The 25,173-nt window shown below is 35.6% G+C and overlaps 1 protein-coding gene across 1 annotated transcript in view; it reads left to right on the top strand.

Annotated features, from left to right (window-relative positions):
* LOC149781223 (uncharacterized) overlaps positions 1 to 25,173 on the top strand; it is an 83,248-nt gene that overhangs the window by 33,581 nt on the left and 24,494 nt on the right. The window contains exons 7-9 of the mRNA XM_089935309.1: positions 11,520 to 11,783; positions 15,760 to 15,986; positions 18,747 to 18,980. Of these exons, the coding sequence (XP_089791435.1) occupies positions 11,520 to 11,783; positions 15,760 to 15,986; positions 18,747 to 18,980 (725 nt within the window). The remainder of the gene's footprint in view (positions 1 to 11,519; positions 11,784 to 15,759; positions 15,987 to 18,746; positions 18,981 to 25,173) is intronic.

Raw genomic sequence — 25,173 nt, 5'->3', positions numbered from 1 at the left:
TGTTCTGGAAGCTCCAAATGACTCCATGAAACTTTAGACTGCTTCGTACAGCTTCGGACCGCTCTAGTTACATTCATAATAACATTTCATATACATTCACGGCTACAGACACGGTCAGCTACCATAATAGTCAGCTACTATAACAGTCAGCTACGAACAGTCAGCTACGAACACAGCCAGAATCATCTTCAAACACAGAAACAGCTTCCAACACAGACACACAGACGTGCAGACGCAGCAATAATAAAACCAAATGGGACATAATAGTTTATGCATAATTTCTATATATATATCATATTACTTTAAAAATCTGCAGTCTAATAAACATTATTATGCGATAATACAGTACAAACCGAATAAGCTTCGCCTATCAAATAAATAGAATGTAAATTTAACACTTACCCCTATGGCTGGAGAATAAAGGAGAGTGTATACTCCTTGACATGATCCAAAAAATGACCAGTGTGGTTTATCGGGATTCGTCTTACTTAAATCCATAGGAGAGTGAGTACAAGTCCGGGTAGAATACCCGTGCACCTCATGTTAGTCATGATACCCGACACAAGTAATCTGTGGCTAAGTACATGTAATACAGTCGCTTACCTGGAAAAACACGTTCACCCAATATAACGTTGTACACATGTACAACGAGAAATAGTCTAATTGTTTTAAGACAAAACCAAGTTATTTCTTTGCCTAATTCTGTGACAGTATGTGTAAAGAGTTGACTATTTATTAATGGAGACAGTCAGTGATATGTGTAAAGAGTTGACTATTTATTAATGGAGACAGTCAGTGGTATGTTTAAAGAGTTGACTATTTATTAATGGAGACAGTTAGTGATATGTATAAAGAGTTGACTATTTATTAATGGAGACAGTCAGTGGTATGTGTAAAGAGTTGACTATTTATTAATGGAGACAGTCAGTGATATGTGTAAAGAGTTGACTATTTATTAATGGAGACAGTCAGTGGTATGTATAAAGAGTTGACTTTATTAATGGAGACAGTCAGTGGTATGTATAAAGAGTTGACTATTTCATAATGGCGACAGTCAGTGGTAAGGTGTAAAGAGTTGAGTATTTCATAATGGAGACAGTCAGTGATATGTGTAAAGAGTTGACTATTTATTAATGGAGACAGTCAGTGATATGTGTAAAGAGTTGACTATTTATTGATGGAGACAGTCAGTGATATCTATAAAGAGTTGACTATTTATTAATGGAGACAGTCAGTGGTATGTGTAAAGAGTTGACTATTTATTAATGGAGACAGTCAGTGATATGTGTAAAGAGTTGACTATTTATTAATGGAGACAGTCAGTGATATGTGTAAAGAGTTGACTATTTATTAATGGAGACAGTGATATGTGTAAAGAGTTGATTATTTATTAATGGAGACAGTCATGGTAAGGTGTAAAGAGTTGACTATTTCATAATGGAGACAGTCAGTGGTAAGGTGTAAAGAGTTGACTGTTTATTAATGGAGACAGTGGTATGTTTAAAGAGTTGACTATTTATTAATGGAGACAGTCAGTGATATGTCTAAAGAGTTGACTATTTATTAATGGAGACAGTCAGTGGTATGTTTAAAGAGTTGACTATTTATTAATGGAAACAGTCAGTGATGTGTGTAAAGAGTTGACTATTTATTAATGGAGACAGTCAGTGGTATGTGTAAAGAGTTGACTATTTATTAATGGAGACAGTCAGTGATATGTTTAAAGAGTTGACTATTTATTAATGGAGACAGTCAGTGGTATGTTTAAAGAGTTGACTATTTATTAATGGAGACAGTCAGTGATATGTGTAAAGAGTTGACTATTTATTAATGGAGACAGTCAGTGGTATGTTTAAAGAGTTGACTATTTATTAATGGAGACAGTCAGTGGTATGTTTAAAGAGTTGACTATTTATTAATGGAGACAGTCAGTGATATGTGTAAAGAGTTGACTATTTATTAATGGAGACAGTCAGTGATATGTGTAAAGAGTTGACTATTAATGGAGACAGTCAGTGGTATGTGTAAAGAGTTGACTATTTATTAATGGTGACAGTCAGTGGTATGTGTAAAGAGTTGACTATTTATTAATGGAGACAGTCAGTGGTATGTTTAAAGAGTTGACTATTTATTAATGGAGACGGTCAGTGGTAAGGTGTTAAGAGTTGACTATTTATTAATGGAGACAGTCAGTGGTATGTTTAAAGAGTTGACTATTTATTAATGGAGACAGTCAGTGATATGTGTAAAGAGTTGACTATTTATTAATGGAGACAGTCAGTGATATATTTAAAGAGTTGACTATTTATTAATGGAGACAGTCAGTGATATGTGTAAAGAGTTGATTATTTATTAATGGAGACAGTCAGTGATATGTGTAAATAGTTGACTGTTTATTAATGGAGACAGTCAGTGGTATGTTTAAAGAGTTGACTATTTATTAATGGAGACAGTCAGTGGTATGTTTAAAGAGTTGACTATTTATTAATGGAGACAGTCAGTGATATGTGTAAAGAGTTGACTATTTATTAATGGAGACGGTCAGTGATATGTGTAAAGAGTTGACTATTTATTAATGGAGACAGTCAGTGATATGTTTAAAGAGTTGACTATTTATTAATGGAGACAGTCAGTGGTATGTATAAAGAGTTGACTTTATTAATGGAGACAGTCAGTGGTATGTATAAAGAGTTGACTATTTCATAATGGCGACAGTCAGTGGTAAGGTGTAAAGAGTTGAGTATTTCATAATGGAGACAGTCAGTGATATGTGTAAAGAGTTGACTATTTATTAATGGAGACAGTCAGTGATATGTGTAAAGAGTTGACTATTTATTAATGGAGACAGTCAGTGATATGTGTAAAGAGTTGACTATTTATTAATGGAGACAGTCAGTGATATGTGTAAAGAGTTGACTATTTATTAATGGAGACAGTGATATGTGTAAGGAGTTGACTATTTATTAATGGAGACAGTCATGGTAAGGTGTAAAGAGTTGACTATTTCATAATGGAGACAGTCAGTGGTAAGGTGTAAAGAGTTGACTATTTATTAATTGAGACAGTGGTATGTTTAAAGAGTTGACTATTTATTAATGGAGACAGTCAGTGATATGTGTAAAGAGTTGACTATTTATTAATGGAGACAGTCAGTGGTATGTTTAAAGAGTTGACTATTTATTAATGGAGACAGTCAGTGATATGTGTAAAGAGTTGACTATTTATTAATGGAGACAGTCAGTGGTATGTGTAAAGAGTTGACTATTTATTAATGGAGACAGTCAGTGATATGTGTAAAGAGTTGATTATTTATTAATGGAGACAGTCAGTGATATGTGTAAAGAGTTGACTATTTGTTAATGGAGACAGTCAGTGGTATGTTTAAAGAGTTGACTATTTATTAATGGAGACAGTCAGTGATATGTGTAAAGAGTTGACTATTTATTAATGGAGACAGTCAGTGGTATGTTTAAAGAGTTGACTATTTATTAATAGAGACAGTCAGTGGTATGTTTAAAGAGTTGACTATTTATTAATGGAGACAGTCAGTGATATGTGTAAAGAGTTGACTATTTATTAATGGAGACAGTCAGTGATATGTGTAAAGAGTTGACTATTAATGGAGACAGTCAGTGGTATGTGTAAAGAGTTGACTATTTATTAATGGAGACAGTCAGTGGTATGTTTAAAGAGTTGACTATTTATTAATGGAGACAGTCAGTGGTATGTTTAAAGAGTTGACTATTTATTAATGGAGACGGTCAGTGGTAAGGTGTAAAGAGTTGACTATTTATTAATGGAGACAGTCAGTGGTATGTTTAAAGAGTTGACTATTAATTAATGGAGACAGTCAGTGATATGTGTAAAGAGTTGACTATTTATTAATGGAGACAGTCATTGGTATGTGTAAAGAGTTGACTATTTATTAATGGAGACAGTCAGTGATATGTGTAAAGAGTTGATTATTTATTAATGGAGACAGTCAGTGATATGTGTAAAGAGTTGAATATTTATTAATGGAGACAGTCAGTGGTATGTTTAAAGAGTTGACTATTTATTAATGGAGACAGTCAGTGATGTGTGTAAAGAGTTGACTATTTATTAATGGAGACAGTCAGTGGTATGTGTAAAGAGTTGACTATTTATTAATGGAGACAGTCAGTGATATGTTTAAAGAGTTGACTATTTATTAATGGAGACAGTCAGTGGTATGTTTAAAGAGTTGACTATTTATTAATGGAGACAGTCAGTGATATGTGTAAAGAGTTGACTATTTATTAATGGAGACAGTCAGTGGTATGTTTAAAGAGTTGACTATTTATTAATGGAGACAGTCAGTGGTATGTTTAAAGAGTTGACTATTTATTAATGGAGACAGTCAGTGATATGTGTAAAGAGTTGACTATTAATGGAGACAGTCAGTGGTATGTGTAAAGAGTTGACTATTTATTAATGGTGACAGTCAGTGGTATGTTTAAAGAGTTGACTATTTATTAATGGAGACGGTCAGTGGTAAGGTGTAAAGAGTTGACTATTTATTAATGGAGACAGTCAGTGATATGTTTAAAGAGTTGACTATTTATTAATGGAGACAGTCAGTGATATGTGTAAAGAGTTGACTATTTATTAATGGAGACAGTCAGTGATATATTTAAAGAGTTGACTATTTATTAATGGAGACAGTCAGTGATATATTTAAAGAGTTGATTATTTATTAATAGAGACAGTCAGTGATATGTGTAAAGAGTTGACTGTTTATTAATGGAGACAGTCAGTGGTATGTTTAAAGAGTTGACTATTTATTAATGGAGACAGTCAGTGGTATGTTTAAAGAGTTGACTATTTATTAACGGAGACAGTCAGTGATATGTGTAAAGAGTTGACTATTTATTAATGGAGACAGTCAGTGATATGTGTAAAGAGTTGACTATTTATTAATGGAGACAGTCAGTGATATGTTTAAAGAGTTGACTATTTATTAATGGAGACAGTCAGTGGTATGTATAAAGAGTTGACTTTATTAATGGAAACAGTCAGTGGTATGTATAAAGAGTTGACTATTTCATAATGGCGACAGTCAGTGGTAAGGTGTAAAGAGTTGAGTATTTCATAATGGAGACAGTCAGTGATATGTGTAAAGAGTTGACTATTTATTAATGGAGACGGTCAGTGGTAAGGTGTAAAGAGTTGACTATTTATTAATGGAGACAGTCAATGGTATGTTTAAAGAGTTGACTATTTATTAATGGAGACAGTCAGTGATATGTGTAAAGAGTTGACTATTTATTTATGGAGACAGTCAGTGGTATGTTTAAAGAGTTGACTATTTATTAATGGAGACAGTCAATGATATGTTTAAAGAGTTGACTATTTATTAATGGAGACAGTCAGTGGTATTTTTAAAGAGTTGACTATTTCATAATGGCGACAGTCAGTGGTAAGGTGTAAAGAGTTGACTATTTCATAATGGAGACAGTGATATGTGTAAAGAGTTGACTGTTTATTAATGGAGACAGTCAGTGATATGTGTAAAGAGTTGACTATTTATTAATGGAGACAGTCAGTGGTATGTGTAAAGAGTAGACTATTAATGGAGACAGTCAGTGATATGTGTAAAGAGTTGACTATTTATTAATGGAGACAGTCAGTGATATGTATAAAGAGTTGACTATTAATGGAGACAGTCAGTGGTATGTGTAAAGAGTTGACTATTTATTAATGGAGACAGTCAGTAATATGTGTAAAGAGTTGACTATTTATTAATGGAGACAGTCATGGTAAGGTGTAAAGAGTTGACTATTTCATAATGGAGACAGTCAGTGGTAAGGTGTAAAGAGTTGACTATTTCATAATGGAGACAGTCAGTGGTATGTTTAAAGAGTTGACTATTTATTAATGGAGTCAGTCAGTGGTAAGGTGTAAGCTGCCAATTGTAAGATCTACAGAAATGACTCTTTATTAATGGAGGCAGCCAATTGTAAGATCCACAGAAATGACTCTTTGTTAATGGAGGCAGCCAATTTAAGATCTACAGAAATGACTTTAATAATGGAGGCAGCCAATAGTAAGATCTACAGAAATGACACTTTATTAATGGAGGCAGCCAACTGTAAGATCTACAGAAATGACTCTTTATTAATGGAGGCAGCCAATTGTAAGATCTACAGAAATGACACTTTATTAATGGAGGCAGCCAATTTTAAGATCTACAGAAATGACTCTTTATTAATGAAGGCAGCCAATTGTAAGATCTACAGAAATGACTCTTTATTAATGAAGGCAGCAAATTTTAAGATCTACAGAAATGACTCTTTATTAATGGAGGCTGCCAATTGTAAGGTCTAGAGAAATGACTCTTTATTAATGGAGGCTGCCAATTGTAAGATCTAGAGAAATGACTTTAATAATGGAGGCAGCCAATAGTAAGATCTACAGAAATGACTCTTTATTAATGGAGGCAGCCAATTGTAAGATCTAGAGAAATGACTCTTTATTAATGGAGGCAGCCAATTGTAAGATCTAGAGAAATGACTCTTTATTAATGGAAGCAGCCAATTGTAAGATCTAGAGAAATGACTCTTTATTAATGGAGGCAGCCAATTGTAAGATCTATAGAAATGACACTTTATTAATGGAGGCAGCCAATTGTAAGATCGATAGAAATGACACTTTATTAATGGAGGCAGCCAATTGTAAGATCTATAGAATTGACTCTTTATTAATGGAGGCAGCCATTTGTAAGATCTATAGAAATGACACTTTATTAACGGAGGCAGCCAATTGTAAGATCTAGAGAAATGACTCTTTATTAATGGAGGCAGCCAGTTGTAAGGTCTATAGAAATGACACTTTATTAATGGAGGCAGCCAATTGTAAGATCTAGAGAAATGACTCTTTATTAATGGAGGCAGCCAATTGTAAGATCTAGAGAAATGACTCTTTATTAATGGAGGCAGCCAGTTGTAAGATCTAGAGAAATGACTCTTTATTAATGGAAGCAGCCAATTGTAAGATCTAGAGAAATGACTCTTTATTAATGGAGGCAGCCAATTGTAAGATCTATAGAAATGACACTTTATTAATGGAGGCAGCCAATTGTAAGATCGATAGAAATGACACTTTATTAATGGAGGCAACCAATTGTAAGATCTAGAGAGTAGACTAGTAGCTGTTTTGTTGTCCACATTTTTATTAATGTGTAAGGGCGTAACATTATTTCTTTTATTTAGAATTCCTAAAACAATTTAGTTTCACTATGAATAGGGATTACTTCCAGGCCTACTCCTTTTGATGAACGTGAAAACCACTCCCCACTTCTGTTGGGACGTGAAAACCACTCCCCACTTCTGATGGGAAAGTTGGAAATTATGATACCCACATGTTAAGTTTGGATAAATCAGCAAATGGGGATCCAATCCAAGTTGTTGGAAATAGGTTTGATAAATATTAAGTCATACCTGTGTGCGTTTCCATGGTTACAAGCCTTTTGATATAAAACCGAGTCAGGATCTTTGACCTTGAAATAATAATAATAATAATAATGACCTTATTTAAAGAGGATAACACAATTAGCTAAATACTAATCTACCTTGAGGCCCTCATACAAAGGAATTTATTTATTTAAGCTGCATCTCTGAAGCCACTGGATATATTGGGTTTGGAAGAAGGAAACAGAGTGGGCATTTCTAATCTGAACTAGAATACTGTTCCAGAGTACTGGAAATTCTTTTTAAATAACTCCTTATTTGGTTTGGGAATTTTATACTGTTTGGTAGACATGGATCGCAGGTGGGGAGTATTACCAGGTAGCCTGTACTGGAATAGTGATTGTAAATATTCAGGAGCACTATTATGGGATATCCTGTACATTAATTTGGCTTTTCTCAAACAGATTTGGTCTTTAATAGGTAACATTATTACCTTACCAGCTAAATTATCCTTGCTTTCTTTCTGGATTGATATTAGCCCAAATGCTCTTTTTTGAAGATGTGTCAGCTTTGCTATGTTTTTATCATTTGAATTACCCCATACTGTACTACAGTAGTCCAAATAGGGTTGTATATGTAACTGTTATAAAATAGTTTTCTGTGCCTTTCAGGGAGAAAATGTCTTATCCTACTGAGAAGCCATAAACTTGAATTGACTTTTTTACTGATATGTTTGATATGTTCAGTCCAGGATAGGTTATTATCTACCAGAACACCAAGTAGTCTATCATGACAGACTATTTGCAGATTTGTATCCTTCCATGTCATAGTTCATCACTATCAAGATTTGTCCTTCTTTGCCATGTTGAGATAAGTAATATTTTAGTTTTACCGGTATTTACCACCATGCCATTACATGTGCACCAGTTTTCCAGTTTGTTTAGAGCATTCTGTAAAGAATTTTCGAGTTCATGCTTTGTGTTTTGGATGTCTGACAATGTTGTGTCATCTGTATAGAGATCTGTAGATGATATTGAGTCTCTTAGTAAAAGTGGTAGGTCATTAATAAATAAAATGAATAGTAATGGACCTAGAATTGAGCCTTGTGGTACTCCATATCTATTTGTTTCAGGTTCAGACAGAACATTATTTATGGAAACATGTTCTCTCATTTAAGTAAGAAGTAAACCATCTAATTGTTCTTTCATCACACTGGTAGATTTTCAGTTTCTTCAAAAGGATCTCATGATCCACCCTGTCAAAAGCTTTCCTGAAATCTACAAATACAGTTCCTATTATTCTCCCTTGGTCAAGTGCTTGAAGCCATTGATCAGTTTGGGAGATCAAGGCAGTCTCACAGGAATGGTTTTGTCTAAAGCCTGATTGATTAGGGTGTAACAGCAAGTGTTTGGTTAAATATGACATGAATGAGTCATGGACATGTTTTTCAATCAATTTTGACAAGTTTGGTAGTATTGAGATTGGTCGGTAGTTATCAGCATCATCCTTAGAACCAGATTTGTGAGTAGGAGTTACTTTTGCAGTTTTCCATATTTTGGGGACAGATGAGGTTGCAATACTTAAATTAATTATGAATGTTATGCTATCTACAATAGCAAAGGCAGAAGATTTAATGAGTTGTGAACCAATCTGATCAAGTCCTTTAGCTTTCTTGGTATCAAGTTCACTGAAACATTTTTTAACAAAGTTTTTTGACACTGGTGGGATAGAGAAACATACCTTCTTAGAGATTTTGCTGCTGCAGAACTTTTTCAGTTCATTAATGTTGTTTTCTATCACTGGTTCTTTTAACTTTGTGGTAATGTTGGTGAAAAAATCATTGAAAACATTTGCAATGTCAGTTTCATCAGTGACTATGGTGTCATTTACCAAATGTGAGTAAATTTTATTTGTCTGTTTTTTTTGTGTGTTCCTCCAGTGAGTTCATTGAAGACTTTCCAAATGGAGTTTGTGTTGCTCTTCTTGTTTTCAAGCAATGATTGATAATACGCTTTTTTAGCTTTTTTAATCATGCTTGTTATTTTATTCCTCCATACTTTATATTGTGCATGATTTTCCATAGCCTTGAATTTGTCTCATGTTTTCATAGCATCTAGGATTTCAGTAGTAAGCCAATTAGGTTGAATTTCAGTCTTTACTTGATGTACTTTCAGTGGTGCATGCATAGATACTACATCCATGAATAAGTCAAAATGAATGCCAGAGTGCTGACTATCAACTAGTTTATTGAAAATGAAATTGAGTGCTGTGTCTGGTCATATGTACAGGTGACCTTTAACCCCAGTGTCAGTTAAGTCTGGTTCAGAAACTCATTCATGATAGCACAGACCTTCATTTTCATTCAGAACCAATTAAATATTGGTTGAAGTATTTTAGTGAAGATCTTGTTTCCTTGGCAACATTTTTTCAAGAAGAGTAGCATTAAACAGTAGTAAGACCATCCCGTTAAGGTTACTATGGCGAAAATAATGTTTTCAGGACTGCCACCATTTTTTTTGTGTCAGACTGAGACTAATGTTTTATTTATAACTGAAATCCTATGTTAATACAACAGATGTACTCCATCTGAATTGATGGTTGCACTGACATGCAGTTTCCACTAAAACATTTTTATGATGTTGTTTATTAAAAAGAAAATGATCCTGATGTAATCACACAAAAGAGTAGATCCACAGCTTCTTTAACGTCATATTTTCACTTCTACAGTTTTCAGTGGGTTTCACTAAAATACTTCTTCAATTACATGATCATTATAACCGTGATTAAGTGAGTAACAATATATTGCCATGGAAACTGTTACCAAAATTAATGTCAGATTATTAGTTTACTTTAATACAAATTTCATTATAACTTTTCTTATATTCATTTGTTAAAAAGGTTTACCTTTTTTTGCCATTTTCTTTAGCTTTTCCAGTCTTTATTTTCATGAACTTATGGGTTATGTATAGATTCCTTTATTACAAAATTTATCCATTTAGGTTGATATTGATGTTTGATGCCTTTTATTTTTGATGGTGCATGTTAGAACACATTATTAAAAAGTCCATATCACATGTCAGGAGCAGTGTTAATGTCAAAAATATTTTCAATCTCATTGAAAGGCATTTGAGCCATGTCTTAAAGGAATTCCTTTTTATAAAAATGTTTCATGTCTCAATACTTTATTTATGTGTGATGTCCAACAGAGATATGTGGAGAGTGTCTCAGGTTATATACTTTGGATAGTGGTCACTTATGGCATAAATAGGCATTTTCATTTCAATAACATTTCCTGATGTATGGTCCACAAGTGTAGCACTGTTATTCATGTTGGTTTATCAATCATTTGGGATAGGTTATATGTCTGGAAGAAATGAAGCTATTTTAGAGGAGGATTTTTCAGCAAATCAACATTAAAGTCATCTATAATGATTGTCTCATATTCTTCATTTAGAATTTGGTCTTTTCAGTTTCATTTTCTAGTTTATCAACTCAGACAGAGGTGGAACTTTGTGGTCTATTTGCAGAACAAAGAAGTAATGGTTTGAATTAAAGAAGTGATATTTCAATCTGAATTGTTTCTATTTTGCATATTTCTAAATTGTACTTTCATCTTTAGCTTAATGATTGTGCAATGTATAGCAGAATACCCCCTCCATTTCTGTTCTTCCTTCCCAGTTCATAATTTGTTATACTTATTATGTTATTAGGAATTGTAGAATTCAGAATAGCTCATTATCAGGAATAGCTCATTATCAGGAATAGTTCATTATCAGGAATAGCTTATTATCAGGAATAGCTAATTATCAGGAATAGTTCATTATTAGGAATAGCTCATAAGGAATATTCAGAAACATAATATTTGTGACCTGGGACAATAGCTTTGACAGGTTAAGTCCAATTTTTATCGTCAACACTGGAAAGTTGTTTATAATTAAAACATTTTAAGTATATGGGGAGGGTGCTGAATGTGATTAAGCTCACTTTATAACAATAAACAGTGGTCCATAAAATCTTTGTACATTGTATTTATTGATATCTATTGATAAAATTTATTTCCTACTTGACTGGCTGACATTTTTTTTATTACAGCTGGACAAACAGAATATTTTCCCCCACAGCATGTCCAGAATTCCATACTAGGGATGCCACCAGGTCACCCATCAAATGTACCAAGTGACCTTAACACTGATCAAAACCAGCAAAGAGATGTTGGGATGAGGAAAGGGTCTGGACAAACAGGATTTCTTCCCCAACATGGTGGTGTAGATCCTCTGAGTTTCCAAGGAAATAGACATGACAAAAATTTAGGCAGTATCCAGGTTCAAGGAGTTCAGAATATTCAAAATAAAAGAGGTAATGGGCACTTTGGGTTACACTTTACAGATGTTATATACTATGGAGGTAATGGGCACTTTGGGTTACACTTTTCAGATGTTATATACTATGGAGGTAGTGGGCACTTTGGGTTACACTTTACAGATGTTATATACTATGGAGGTAGTGGGCACTTTGGGTTACACTTTACAGATGTTATATACTATGGAGGTAATGGGCACTTTGGGTTACACTTTACAGATGTTATATACTATGGAGGTAATGGGCACTTTGGGTTACACTTTACAGATGTTATATACTATGGAGGTAATGGGCACTTTGGGTTACACTTTACAGATGTTATATACTATGGAGGTAATGGACACTTTGGGTTACACTTTACAGATGTTATATACTATGGAGGTAATGGACACTTTGGGTTACACTTTACAGATGTTATATACTATGGAGAGAGTGACAGTTGTAAGAGGAAGTTCTTTGCATTTGCTACAGGCATAAGGAGAGAATGTTGGCATACCTCTATGTTACTTATGGAGAGAGTGACAGGTGTAAGACAAAGTTCTTTGCATTTGCTACAGGTATAAGGAGAGAATGTTGGCATACCTCTATGTTACTTACGGAGAGAGCGACAGGTGTAAGACAAAGTTCTTTGCATTTGCTACAGGCATAATGTAGAGAATGTTGGCATACCTCTATGTTACTTATGGAGAGAGTGACAGGTGTAAGACAAAGTTCTTTGCATTTGCTACAGGCATAATGTAGAGAATGTTGGCATACCTCTATGTTACTTATGGAGAGAGTGACAGGTGTAAGACAAAGTTCTTTGCATTTGCTACAGGCATAATGGAGAGAATGTTGGCATACCTCTATGTTACTTACGGAGAGAGTGACAGGTGTAAGACAAAGTTCTTTGCATTTGCTACAGATGTAATGGAGAGAATGTTGGCATACCTCTATGTTACTTATGGAGAGAGTGACAGGTGTAAGACAAAGTTCTTTGCATTTGCTACAGACATAATGTAGAGAATGTTGGCATACCTCTATGTTACTTTTTCAATACATTGATGAAATTTCTGTACAAAAAACTCATGTTCTTGTGCAAATCCTGCATGTTTTAAGCACACAGCTGATAAAATACCATGTGCTCCAAAAGACAGACTGGGCTATTCCAAAGTATACTACTTTAGCTTTGGTTAAAATTGGGAAAACAAATTGTTGCAAGAGTGGGTAATACCAGCTTCAGAAAGTGCATTTAAAAACTTTAAAAAGTTATCAGTTCATGAACGACTAAATATTCTTAATACCTTAGTGTGTTTTATTTCATCAAGTAGAGACCAAAGTACCATCACATATCAGTTAACATCTTAAAAACTGTTAGAAGCCTTTCATGATGCTGATAACATTATTACATGTATTTTGTTCATATTTAAGTACAGATCTGTGTAACACAGGAAAAGACCTGACTTGTTTTTCTAACTGCCTGTGACTGTGCACTATAAGCTCCTCACCAATGTAGCTGGTATAGGATAGAGTGCCAGTTTATTTGTCTGTAGTTTTGTTCATTCATTGTACCCTCAATATATTGGTCTGTATTTCATATGTCCTTATAACATTGGTAAGTAGATGCATCCCATAGCCATCCACAAAGTGTGTCATGGTGACCTAAATTTCACATTTGAACGACTTTTCTTTTTAGCTGTTTATTGATTACACTGTTAATAGCTTCAACTATGTTTATTTTACCTACACATTAAAATTGCTTTGTTGATGCAGATCAAAGTAACCAACATTAAGCCAAAACTAAGCCACTGTGACCTATTTTTTAGGGTCAAGTGAATTTGTATTTTCAACTATCATTTCATTTCATCCTTACTGTCTTGGACTCAGTTTCATCCATGCTCATCAAAATTGGTATGTGGATATAATGGCAGCCATATTAGATTTCTAAGGGGGATCATTTTCACTCAGAACTAAGTAGACATAACAAGTCTCCAAGCTATTTGGATAAAACTGTTTTGACCACTCAAGTGACCAAAGTGGTTAGAGTGGCATCCTCGGATGCAGGTGGTTGCAGGTTCAATGTCTGGCTGAGTCATACTAAAGACTTATAAAATGGTACTAGCAGCTCCCTCATTTGGTGCTCAGCATTAGAAGGTTAAGTGTTAGGACTGGTTGGCCTGGTCTCAGCATAATATGGCTGGGTGCGACATGATGCTACATGATTGCAGCATGAATTCCCAGTGCTAGACATCACTATAAAATGCCACAATGCAGACATTGTAGCGATGTGACTGAAATATTGTTAAAGCAAAAAGTTAAAAATCCAAATTACACACACACGGTCTTAAGATTGTGATGACTGCAAGTTGTTTAGGACCAACTACATATCATAAGTAGTTTTTATTTATAATCGAAACCTCATGTTAATACAACCAGGAGTAGTAGCGATAACAAGATTTTAAAATCATGGCTATGTTGGAGGTCTTAATCACAGCTTAATCAAGTGGCATTTGTTGCAGTTTAACTTGTCTTTTCCCTGCTAACCTAATAGATACCCAATGTTTTGGTTAAGCCACTGGCCACCCAACTCACGTACACAAAGGCAAACAGATGGAAGCATATCAAAAGTATCTCTGTTATCTCAAAGCTAAGCCACTGACCTAATGTGTAGAGTGATTTTATATTTTCATCCATTATTTCATTTCATATATTGTTGATCATGCTGTTAATAGTTGGTATATGGTGCACCACAAGACCCAACCTAGTCCACTGTCAACTATATCTTAGGATCAGTTGACTCTATATTTTCAGTTGTTTGTTCCTAATATTCTCAATATCTTGAACTCTATTTCACCTACAGTTGGAAACTGATATGTGGATGAATCTAAACTAAATGGGTTTCAGTAACCTATTTTCATGCTAAGGTGAACTTTCATTCATCAGCTATCTGTTTCTTATACATCTGTTTAACCTAGTATACTGATGAAACTTGCAATAATTGGTAGCGCGCAAGGAGTTACTAAAACATACCTAAATTTATGACAGTGTGACCCACAGTTTGTATCTTAAGGTAATGTATTTTCAGCCATTTGTTTGCTCAGCCCTCTTTCTCTTTATTAGCTGTTCACATCTGGAATAACCAACCTTTGCTTTGATCCTATATGGGGGACTCCATTTGGTCGATTGGCCTTGCCTTTACAGATCACACACCACTGTCCACATGACGTTGACTAATGTGAGTATGTGACAAAGCTTACACTTACTCACAGATAGCTTCTGATGGGTCAGTTGTTCTTCCTGGGTTCTTTCTCCACCAAACATACTGGCTGTCATGTATAGTATATATAGTCTATCATATGCTGAAAAATATTAGTGAAACCCCACAATAAAACAAAACTTGTATACGTGTCTATTGAAGTATCTGACTGAAATACTCTTGTATAATTATTAATTCAATAATAGGTTCTTCCTCCACATAGTGTCTCATTTTAGATTCCCATCCTGAGTGGGTAATGGATAGGAATAATCTCCAAACCAGCCTGGATCTAGTATTATCTGGCATATGTTTGCAATGCTTTACCTACCATTTCTTTACACTGCTCTGGTGGCCTTGTGGTTAGAGCATCCACCTTGGATGCAGGAGGTCATGGGTTTGAACTCTGGCCAAGTCATACCTGAAAGAAAAAATGGTACTAACAGCTGCCTCACTTGGCACTCAGCATCAAGAGGTTAGTGTTAGGACTGGTCCATGGAGTGTAAGGATAATGTGACTGCATGGGTGGGACATCATGCTACATGTCTGTGGCATGATGCCCCAGTACTAGACATCACTATAAATTGTCACACTGCAGAAATTGAAATATGACTGATTTTTTTAAAGCTATGTAAAAAAAACAAATCACACACACACCATTTCTTTGTACCAATCATATATATATAAAAATTCGTATTGTGATAAACTTTGTAGTGGCTGAAAATACTTGTTGTTGTGTAGATTCAGTCCTGGAGACGAATGCCGCCCACACCAATCGAATCTGTCACCGCTATCTTGTCAACAAGTGTAAGACAGCTAATTGTAAATTTCTTCACCATGACAACATCAAGCTGCCATACATCTGGCAGATTCAGCTGTTTAATTCATGGCTGACTTTAGACAAGTTGCAGATGATAAAGGCAGAAAGAACTTACTGTAACATTAAGGCAAGCACCTGTCAAACAGAGGCAAGTAGACATGATATTTTTAACACCATACATTGTTTTTGATTTTGGATGATTAAGTGTGATCAAATTCTGTCTTAAACATAGGGTTGACTTTGCTATAAATATTGGCATGTCACATACTGCTTTTTCATTAAGAATTAAGAACACAACTTTCTGTGTGCTTTCCAAGGATTCACTTTTACAGGCAAGCCAGAGCTTTTAGATGCTGTGAATGGCATGAAATTGGGATTCAACATGTCAGATTTATTTCATCCATACTCTGAATTCGTATCTCTTTATGTATGATAGCAAATATGATATGTTGTATGGATATTAGTGTTGACATAAAAGTCCATCTCAGAATCTGACATATTGTTTTTCATTTTTTGGGACTGGAAGTTACAATTATCAGAAGAAAGAAAAGAGTAGTCAAAATATATGTCGCTATTAATTTAGATAAGTTTCCAGTTTCATGCATATACGACATAGATAAATAATGTAAAATATTAGGCATGTGAAAACCTGATACAGACACAATATTGGTATTTGCACTTTCTAGATATATTGATTCTGTCAGTCGGTATATCTCAGCATCCATTAGCCTCTCTCCAGTTGTCATTGTTACCAGAATTCCATCTACACTGATAGATGAATGATGATTATATTTTGCTATGATGTTTCACGATAATGAGTAGGTGATGACAGTTTTTGGTTCTTGTAGTCACTGGGAGAGGAGTGGGTTGGGGTAAAGGTCTTATTTTTAATAAAATCTATCCACGCATATTGCCATAGGATCATAGTATGATGCTTCCTGAGGATCAACTGATTGACAACTGAGGTCTTGAATTTCTGGTTGCAACCTTTTGATGAAAAGGGGATTGACTTGGGCTTCCTTTAAATGATGACTTGATGACTTGGGTTTCCTTTAAGTGATGACTTGATGACTTGGGCTTCCTTTAAGTGATGACTTGATGACTTGGGCTTCCATTAAGTGGTGACTTGGGCTTCCTTTAAGTGATGACTTCATGACTTGGGCTTCCTTTAAGTGCCTGAAACAAATGTAAACTTCTTAATGAGGCTACATTATGGAAGGAAGCTACTACCATGAAAACCATTCACCATGTTTTGTATTAATTAAGCATAAGTACAACTTGTGACACAAATTCCAGAATAGAGTAATGCATATAATTAAGATTATCCTACAGAAAACTCAACAAATAAATTTGTTGCATTCACAGATAACTTTGCAAAATGCAACAATCAATCAGATTTCATTGCATTTACACAAGTTTGGTTCCAACAGTTTTTGATGAAGGGTATACTCTTTTCTAATAATAGAACTGTATGTCTATATGAATTATGTTTAAATCATTCATGCATGAAATGAATTCAGTAATTTTAGCTACACTTTGAGGCACTGGCTTGAAAATTCAGTGAGAAACAGACATGGATATCATTTGCAATGCTGTGTAGAACAAACTTTAAGTTTTTAAGTTGAAAATCTTAGATGTGTTTATGTATGTATGTATGTATGTATGTATGTATGTATGTATGTACTGGTATGATAGAACTGTCTGTTTACATACATACATACATACATACATACATACTCTCACCTTTTAAGACACTGAGTACTAACAAAGTAAACATGTGTTGCAGAATGCATAAATGACAAGTTTTAAGAAACACCGGTTATGTACTTTGATTGGTCTTGGTGTATGGAAGGTGTGATGTGCAAACAAGCAACTTATATTGCAACATCTAATCTGTCCATCCATCTTTTAACATTTGCTTTTTCTGGTTCATAATTTTGTAACTGTTAAATATATTTTCATGAAATTTTGCCCAGTTATATTTAATTAGAGATGGTATGTTGCATGCCATAACCTTGCTCCATGTCTGAAGGTCAGGGTCACATAAAGGAAAGATGCTAATTCTGTGACTTGTGGCCTTGCCTCTAGCATCTCTTTTGAACCCCTAAAGAGATTGTAATGAAACCTCAAGCAAGCATATCTCATGTATGAATGGTGTATAATATACCAAGGTTACAATAATTACACTGCCTTAATTTCAAGGTCATGATAAAGTAAAATATAATATATGACTTGTATACCAAAGTTACACACACTGCCTTAATTTCAAGGTCATGACAAAGTAAAATATAATTATATGACTTGTATCCATATCTGAAGTATATTGATAATATTACAAAAACTTTGTGTTCATGCATATCACAATTTGACAATGTTACAACAGCCATGTCCCCTGCTTCAAAGTGAAGGTCATAGGAAAGGACACTGTTAAATCAGTGATATGGCCTGCTGACTCGGTGTCAGTGTTATTTATCTTGGCTTAATAGTGTTAATGGACAACAGCAGATCACAACAGGGTATAATAAAAATCATTGGCTGATAACTCCTACACATATTTCAATGAATCTTTACCCAGGTCCACACTTTTCCTTAATAGGATTAAAGTCCCTATCTCAGATCCACACTTTTCCATAATAGCATTAAAGTCCCTATCTCAGGTCCACACTTTTTCATATTAGCATTAAAGTCCCTATTTCAAACACAAAGGTCATTAATTTAGTAGGGAAAATGGCATAAAACAATGTGTATCATGGCCTAAGTGGTGGTGGTGGCGAGGCAAACAGGTTGATGAGCGTATTAAGGGGGTGAGTGGGATTGAAGAAGTACATAATCTTGCTTATTGCAAGATGCCAATATCAAATGATGAAATTTTGCATTATGTGTAAATTATTCATGGTATGATTTTCAGCTCATTTTTGAAGGTAGCAGTTACATTGCAGTTCTTGAGTTTCATACACCAGACAACTTGACTGCAGTAGTAAGTGATGGTGGGAGATCCAGTTTTAAAACTAAGGCTAGTGTGAAACGATTGACCACAAAGTCTTATGCAGAGGGTACCAAACCATCTTCTAAGGACAGCTTCAAGACTCAATGGAGATGGTTCTACACAGATAATTATGAAAGGTGGCACTTGCTGGAACCAGTAAGTTCTCTGAGTGTTTGAAATAAAGTATGCACTGGATGTGTGATAAAGACTCCACTGTTCAGTAATTTACATAGATGTATGGCAGGGCATTTGATATAATTTCTAAACATAGGAGTATATCACTCTCAACTGCAAGGACACATGAGTTCCCTACCATTTTCTAAGAGTTCAGTCCTCTTCCTCTGAAGTCTCCTGCAGCTTTAATTTGTGAACAGTTTCATTGTAAACTTATTTTAAATATTTTTGTTTACAAATTAACAATTCATGATTAGATAGATATATAGATAGATATGCAGGATGAAAGTCGAGCTTTTGATAACATAGAAGAATCTTTAACAAACACACAAAGACATATATAGAGTCACAGTCACACTTGAGTAGTTAAAAGAGTCATATAAAATCTCAAGGTTTTTAACTGATTTGTGAAACTTAAGTATTAGTTTTTATATTAGTTTTCTCTTTAAATATTACCCAGTCTTAACACCTTAGGAGAACTACTAATACCTCACAAATCAAGCTCTCCCAGAAAACACTTTTAGCTATAAAAAAAGAGCTAAAAAGTATCTGTCCACCTATACTATGGTTGGACAGAGTGATCTCCCCTTCATATAGGGATTGGTGCCAAAATTCCACAAATATCTTAGTTTAAACTTCCACTCGTGCCAAGTAGCATGCTGTTACCAAGATGGACCTTGCAAAAATCCCTTACCAAATTTCTGAAACGTTTACAATTTGTAGCAGTCTTCGATCCAAAGGGAAATACACTCGTTCTGTATTTCTTAATCCACTGACAACAAAATTCTGCCTTTTCATTTAAGTTACTTTGCTGTAAGTCACTTGATAGTATTTACATACTTACATAGGTAGCCTGTGTGACTTCACAATAGTTCTAGTTTTAATTTATATGTGCATGCAAGTCTGTAGTGGGCTATAAAAAACTCTTAACCTGTCTATAATTTCTGCAATGGCCAGTTTTATACACGGGTAGGTTTTCAGTTATTTCCATTGCATTTAGCTTCTTTGTGTCATTGCTTCATTGAATTTTCCTGTACAGGCTGTCATGTTGAGCCTTTCTACAGGTAGTATTGTGAATTGATATTGTATATTGCGGCTGAATTGCCTTCAACCTGTATTGTAGCATGTCATTGAGCCTATTCCTACAGGTAAATTGATATTGTACATTGAGGCTTACTCGCCTTCAACCTGTATAGAACATCATTGGGCCCATTCCTACAGGTAAATTGATATTGTACATTGAGGCTTACTCGCCTTCAGCCTGTATAGAACATCATTGGGCCCATTCCTACAGGTAAATTGATATTGTACATTAAGGCTTACTCGCCTTCAACCTGTATAGAACATCATTGGGCCCATTCCTACAGGTAAATTGATATTGTCTATTGAGGTTTACTCGCCTTCAACCTGTATAGAACATCATTGGGCCCATTCCTACATGTAAATTATCTCTTAATGGATATTGTAGAAACTTTGTATGGTACTAAGTCAGTTCCATTTCTATGTGCAGGCTTCTGTGTGTAATATAATAAACATGTTTATATTACTCTATAGCTTCTTATCTGGTCGGATAGGTACTGCAGGTCAGTTTTCTATTTATGGTTTACTTCTTCGTGATGTGATGTTAAAATAGCAGTGATTTTTTATCTGTATAAGCATCCAAACAGTTGATTTTTTGCTTTCCAGTTGGTACATATAAATACTACAAGTGCAGCTCCAGAGATTCTAACTGGACATTCAGTCGAATTCAGATGCCTACAGATCATTTGTGGTTTGAATTGTTTATTTAGCATCCACTTCTAATTATTAATACTCTGGATATTTTTCTACCTGTACATGTCACATGCACCCCTCAACCAGTGTTTGTTATAGTTGGGGTATCCCTGCACAGTTTCTTACAAGTTCAAAGCAGGACTAAATGTATAGAGGGTCAGCTCTATGATGTCTTTCAGATTTAGACCATGGTTAATGCCTGACTGACGACCACTCAACGTGTTTAATTTTCTCTGGTTGTCATTCCTGCAATACATGTTGTACTTGCCTGTTGTGGACAGAAGTTGAACATAACTGAGCGAAAAAACATTGCTTGCACACAAGGGTTCACACAATATCATTCCTGGGCAGCACGATGGAGAGCAGCAACAAGCATATTAGTTACAGCACTGGTAGCCTAAGTGGTTAGAGCGTCTGCCTCAGATGCAGAAGGTAATGCATGTTCAAACCCTGGCCAAGTCATACCAGACTGGTATAATAACAGCTGCCTTACTTGGCAAATCAGCATTATGAGGTTAGTGTTAGGACTGGTCGGCCTGGTGTCAGGATAATGTGACTGGGTGGGACATGATGCTACATGACTGCAGCATAATGCTAAGACCACCATCAACGACATTCTTCTCAAGCTTAACTTTGCAGGAGATGTCAACTTCAATACCTCATTATATAGACAATGAAATGGGACTTTGCAGTAGATGTCAACTTCAATACCTCATTATATAGACAATGAAATGGGACTTTGCAGGAGATGTCAACTTCAATACCTCATTATATAGACAATGAAATGGGACTTTGCAGTAGATGTCAACTTCAATACCTCATTATATAGACAATGAAATGGGACTTTGCAGGAGATGTCAACTTCAGTACCTCATTATATAGACAATGAAATGGGACTTTGCAGTAGATGTCAACTTCAATACCTCATTATATAGACAATGAAATGGGACTTTGCAGAAGATGTCAACTTCAATACCTCATTATATAAACAATGAAATGGGACTTTGCAGGAGATGTCAACTTCAATACCTCATTATATAGACAATGAAATGGGTACCCTTGTCATTATTAGATCTTACTTGGATGAGTTCTGTCCTCGTTTTTCAGCATCAGTGTACTGCTGGGTCTACAGTTCAACATCAGGCGTGAAATATTTCTATTGATGATTCTGCTTTCAAATGCTTCCACAATCTGACCAGCTGTTGAGAGTTTTGGAGCTATGTTGTCAATTATGAGTTCCAAGCATCTACAGGTTTATTATATTGCAAATACCTCTTGTTTTCCATATTGTATACTCATGAGTTGATTCACAACACTGTGACTGTGGGATCAACCTTGTATCCAATAATTTGATGATCTTCAGATTGCAGCCTCACCACAGCTTATATCCTTCCATGACAAATTACAATGGAATAAGCAGGTGCATATTCATGGTAGGGTCCACTTTGTAACATAGAGGTACAACATACTATTGCCATAATAACAGTTATGAATTTACAACAGGTGGGAGACGTTCAATGCTCTCTACAATCCCCCCACCTATGAGACCTATCTTGGACAAAGTAAGTTTGCAAATCCATCATCTCTCTGTTACCATCCTTTCATTCTCAATCTCTTGTCAACAAGAACATTTTAGACCTTGTACTCTTTCAAGATTCTGTTAACTAGGTCTGGACTATAGGTTCAAATAAGAAGAACATGTGACCCTGGGAAGAGATTTAATTCATGCAATGGTAAGGTTTGGAACAATCAATCCACTAGAGCATTCATTCGTTGCTCGACTTTGGCTCATTAAAACAGCAGCCATCTTAGTCCTTGGTCACTTTATTGGGCTCTTGAAACAATGATTATGTGCTCCACGTGGAGGTTGGACCTTGACAATTGGACCAGCACTCTCAATTGGCAACCATTGCAGGTTGCATCATCAAGGAATTTTAAACTTGCATTGGCAATATCTCTGCAAAATCCAGTAACCTATACAGGAATCAAGTTCCATTCTGCTGATAAATTCACTGTAGTAACTGACCTCAAGCACCATGTGAGATAAGAACAAGTACTCTGCTCTTTGTTTTCTCATTTGCAGTTTTCTACAGTGGTGTCCTCATCGACAATCCAGATTTCAGTTTGACATATCCTAGGCTGGCTATGTATTGGTAGACTCATTTTGTTGCAAGCAGGAACTCGTACAAATGGAATGGTCCTTTTCATCCCCCAGTTTCTTATGATACATACTCAGTGAGATTGACTTATAATGGACTTATAATAGACATTAGTGACAAGGTGGAATGCCAGCAGTTCCAAACTTTGTACACCAATCCTGGGCCCAAAGACCTGGCAAATTGCTGCTTCCTATACATTGGCATGACCAAATGTAACACATATAAACACCCTGGATGCTGAATGTGGTACAGGAACCAAAACTGTCTGAGTGGCTCTTAATCTACTCTCCCAAAATTGGGAATACAGGACCAACTGGTTTAATATAGGAAGGCTATTGAGGTTCAGCGGTTCAGACCAATGTACTTTATTACAATGGACACGTCCATACTACAACAGCTAACTTTCTAGGCTCTTCAATGAGAAACAGTTAACATCCATCACAGTTAAACTTACCATTCCACCATCACTAGCACACTGTGCTATCACTGAAGAGAGGATATCACACAAATCAAAGACCTGATTGTTCTTCTATTTGTTTTGATTTCACCCAACCAGTAGCACTGGATCCTTGCGCTAGTGGACTTTTTATAGGGATTGAACCTGGCTGAACAAAGCACCAATTGAGCTGCTTTCAAGAGCTTTATTAGCTCACCTATCATGCCCTGCCTCCTCACTACTTTGGCAGTCAGTAGGCCAATCAGCAGTAAATTTCTGGGTGTGCTGATCTACTTAAAGTTCCAACATGATGGATCAATATCGCTCATAAAGAGGGCCCACCCATTTGCAGGTGTATCATTGACTTACCTATTATACAAGACCTTCTTCCTCTGCATTAGCGACAGCAGGCAGAATCAGTGAAATACATGCCTTTTCAGTTCATCTGAATTACACGCAGTTCCAACAAGAACGATCAGTCTCATAATGGTACCCGCTTTCATTGCCAAGAAAAGGCCCCCATCTTTGGGTAACTAGACTTTGTAACGAAATCACTGTCTACTCGGGACACTTCAGCTCAAGACCAGCTTCAAGATCCAGTACAAGCTTTGAAGTGGCATCTTAAAATAACAGAGCCATTCCACCGGGGGAGATTGACTGCTTATTTTTACCTCTCAAACATGGTCAGGACCATGTAACAGCATATACCCTTTTATCCTGGATTAGGTGTATTACTAACTCTGCATATAGAGAAATGACTCCAGCTCAGATGAGTTTATTATGCATTTTGGTTCATAAGTTAGAGCGGTTGCCACTAGCATAACCTTTGAGTGGAACTGTTCTCTAACTGACATTACCCATGATGTGAGATGGAGATCAGAGTCCACATTCTCCTGTTTTTACCTCTGAGATCTTTTTTCCCAAACAGCTCAACTTGATCTGGTGGGACCTATAGCCATGGCACAAGAGGTCACCTTTCCAGGTCATTTGACAGTTTCATAAAACATGACTTCTGATGACTTCTGCTGGATTACAGGAGGAAAATTTTCTCTTTTGGAAGTCGCTCTCCAGCAGATGGAGTCTTCTAGGTTATCTAGAAGCTGTCTATTTAAAAATATTTTTCATAATTGCGAATACTTACTCAGTCATAATAGACTACACCCTCCCAGCCTCCCCACAGTTACATGGAGTGTGTGCCTTAGTAGACTCCAGTAGTAACTGAGATATTCATGGGATTTGGTACCAGTCACTATGTCAAGCGGTGATCGTCTGTCCGACTGCCACCTGAGAAGGCTGGATTTGCAAGGTAGTTATGTAGTAGTAGTTCTCCTAAGGTATTATGATTGGATGAGTATTCGCGAAGAAACATTTTCTGTATGGACACAGGATCATACTCCATTAAAGCTGACCATCTCTCATCCATCTCTTGTACTTGACTCACTTGGGACATTCATGCAGGTTTCTATCATGATAACAAAGATTGTAATACTCTCAAGCTATGAGGGCATAAGGTCAGAGATGGAAATTGAACAAAGCAGATTGTGAAACATTTCAGTCCCTTGATGGACACAATCTGGTTAATATTTTTGGTTAAATTTACAAAGAAAATAATTTTTTTCCCTACACTTTTATCTCATTAAATTCTCATATTTATTTCATATTTAGAACATAATATAAAGTACTCCCTGTCTCTAATGGTACCACTCCTTCACCAGGGTTCTACTTCAGGGTATTCCCATGGGATCAGCAGCTATAATACTAACACATTTCACTTAGTCTTTTTCCTCAGTTGCATTCCCATAAACAC

Source organism: Sinohyriopsis cumingii, chromosome 15 (genome assembly GCF_028554795.1).
Source record: "Sinohyriopsis cumingii isolate HCF-2022 chromosome 15, ASM2855479v2, whole genome shotgun sequence".
Classification (NCBI taxonomy): Eukaryota; Metazoa; Mollusca; class Bivalvia; order Unionida; family Unionidae; genus Sinohyriopsis; species Sinohyriopsis cumingii.
Note: the sequence above shows the minus strand (reverse complement) of the source record. Positions and strands in the feature narration are given on the sequence as shown.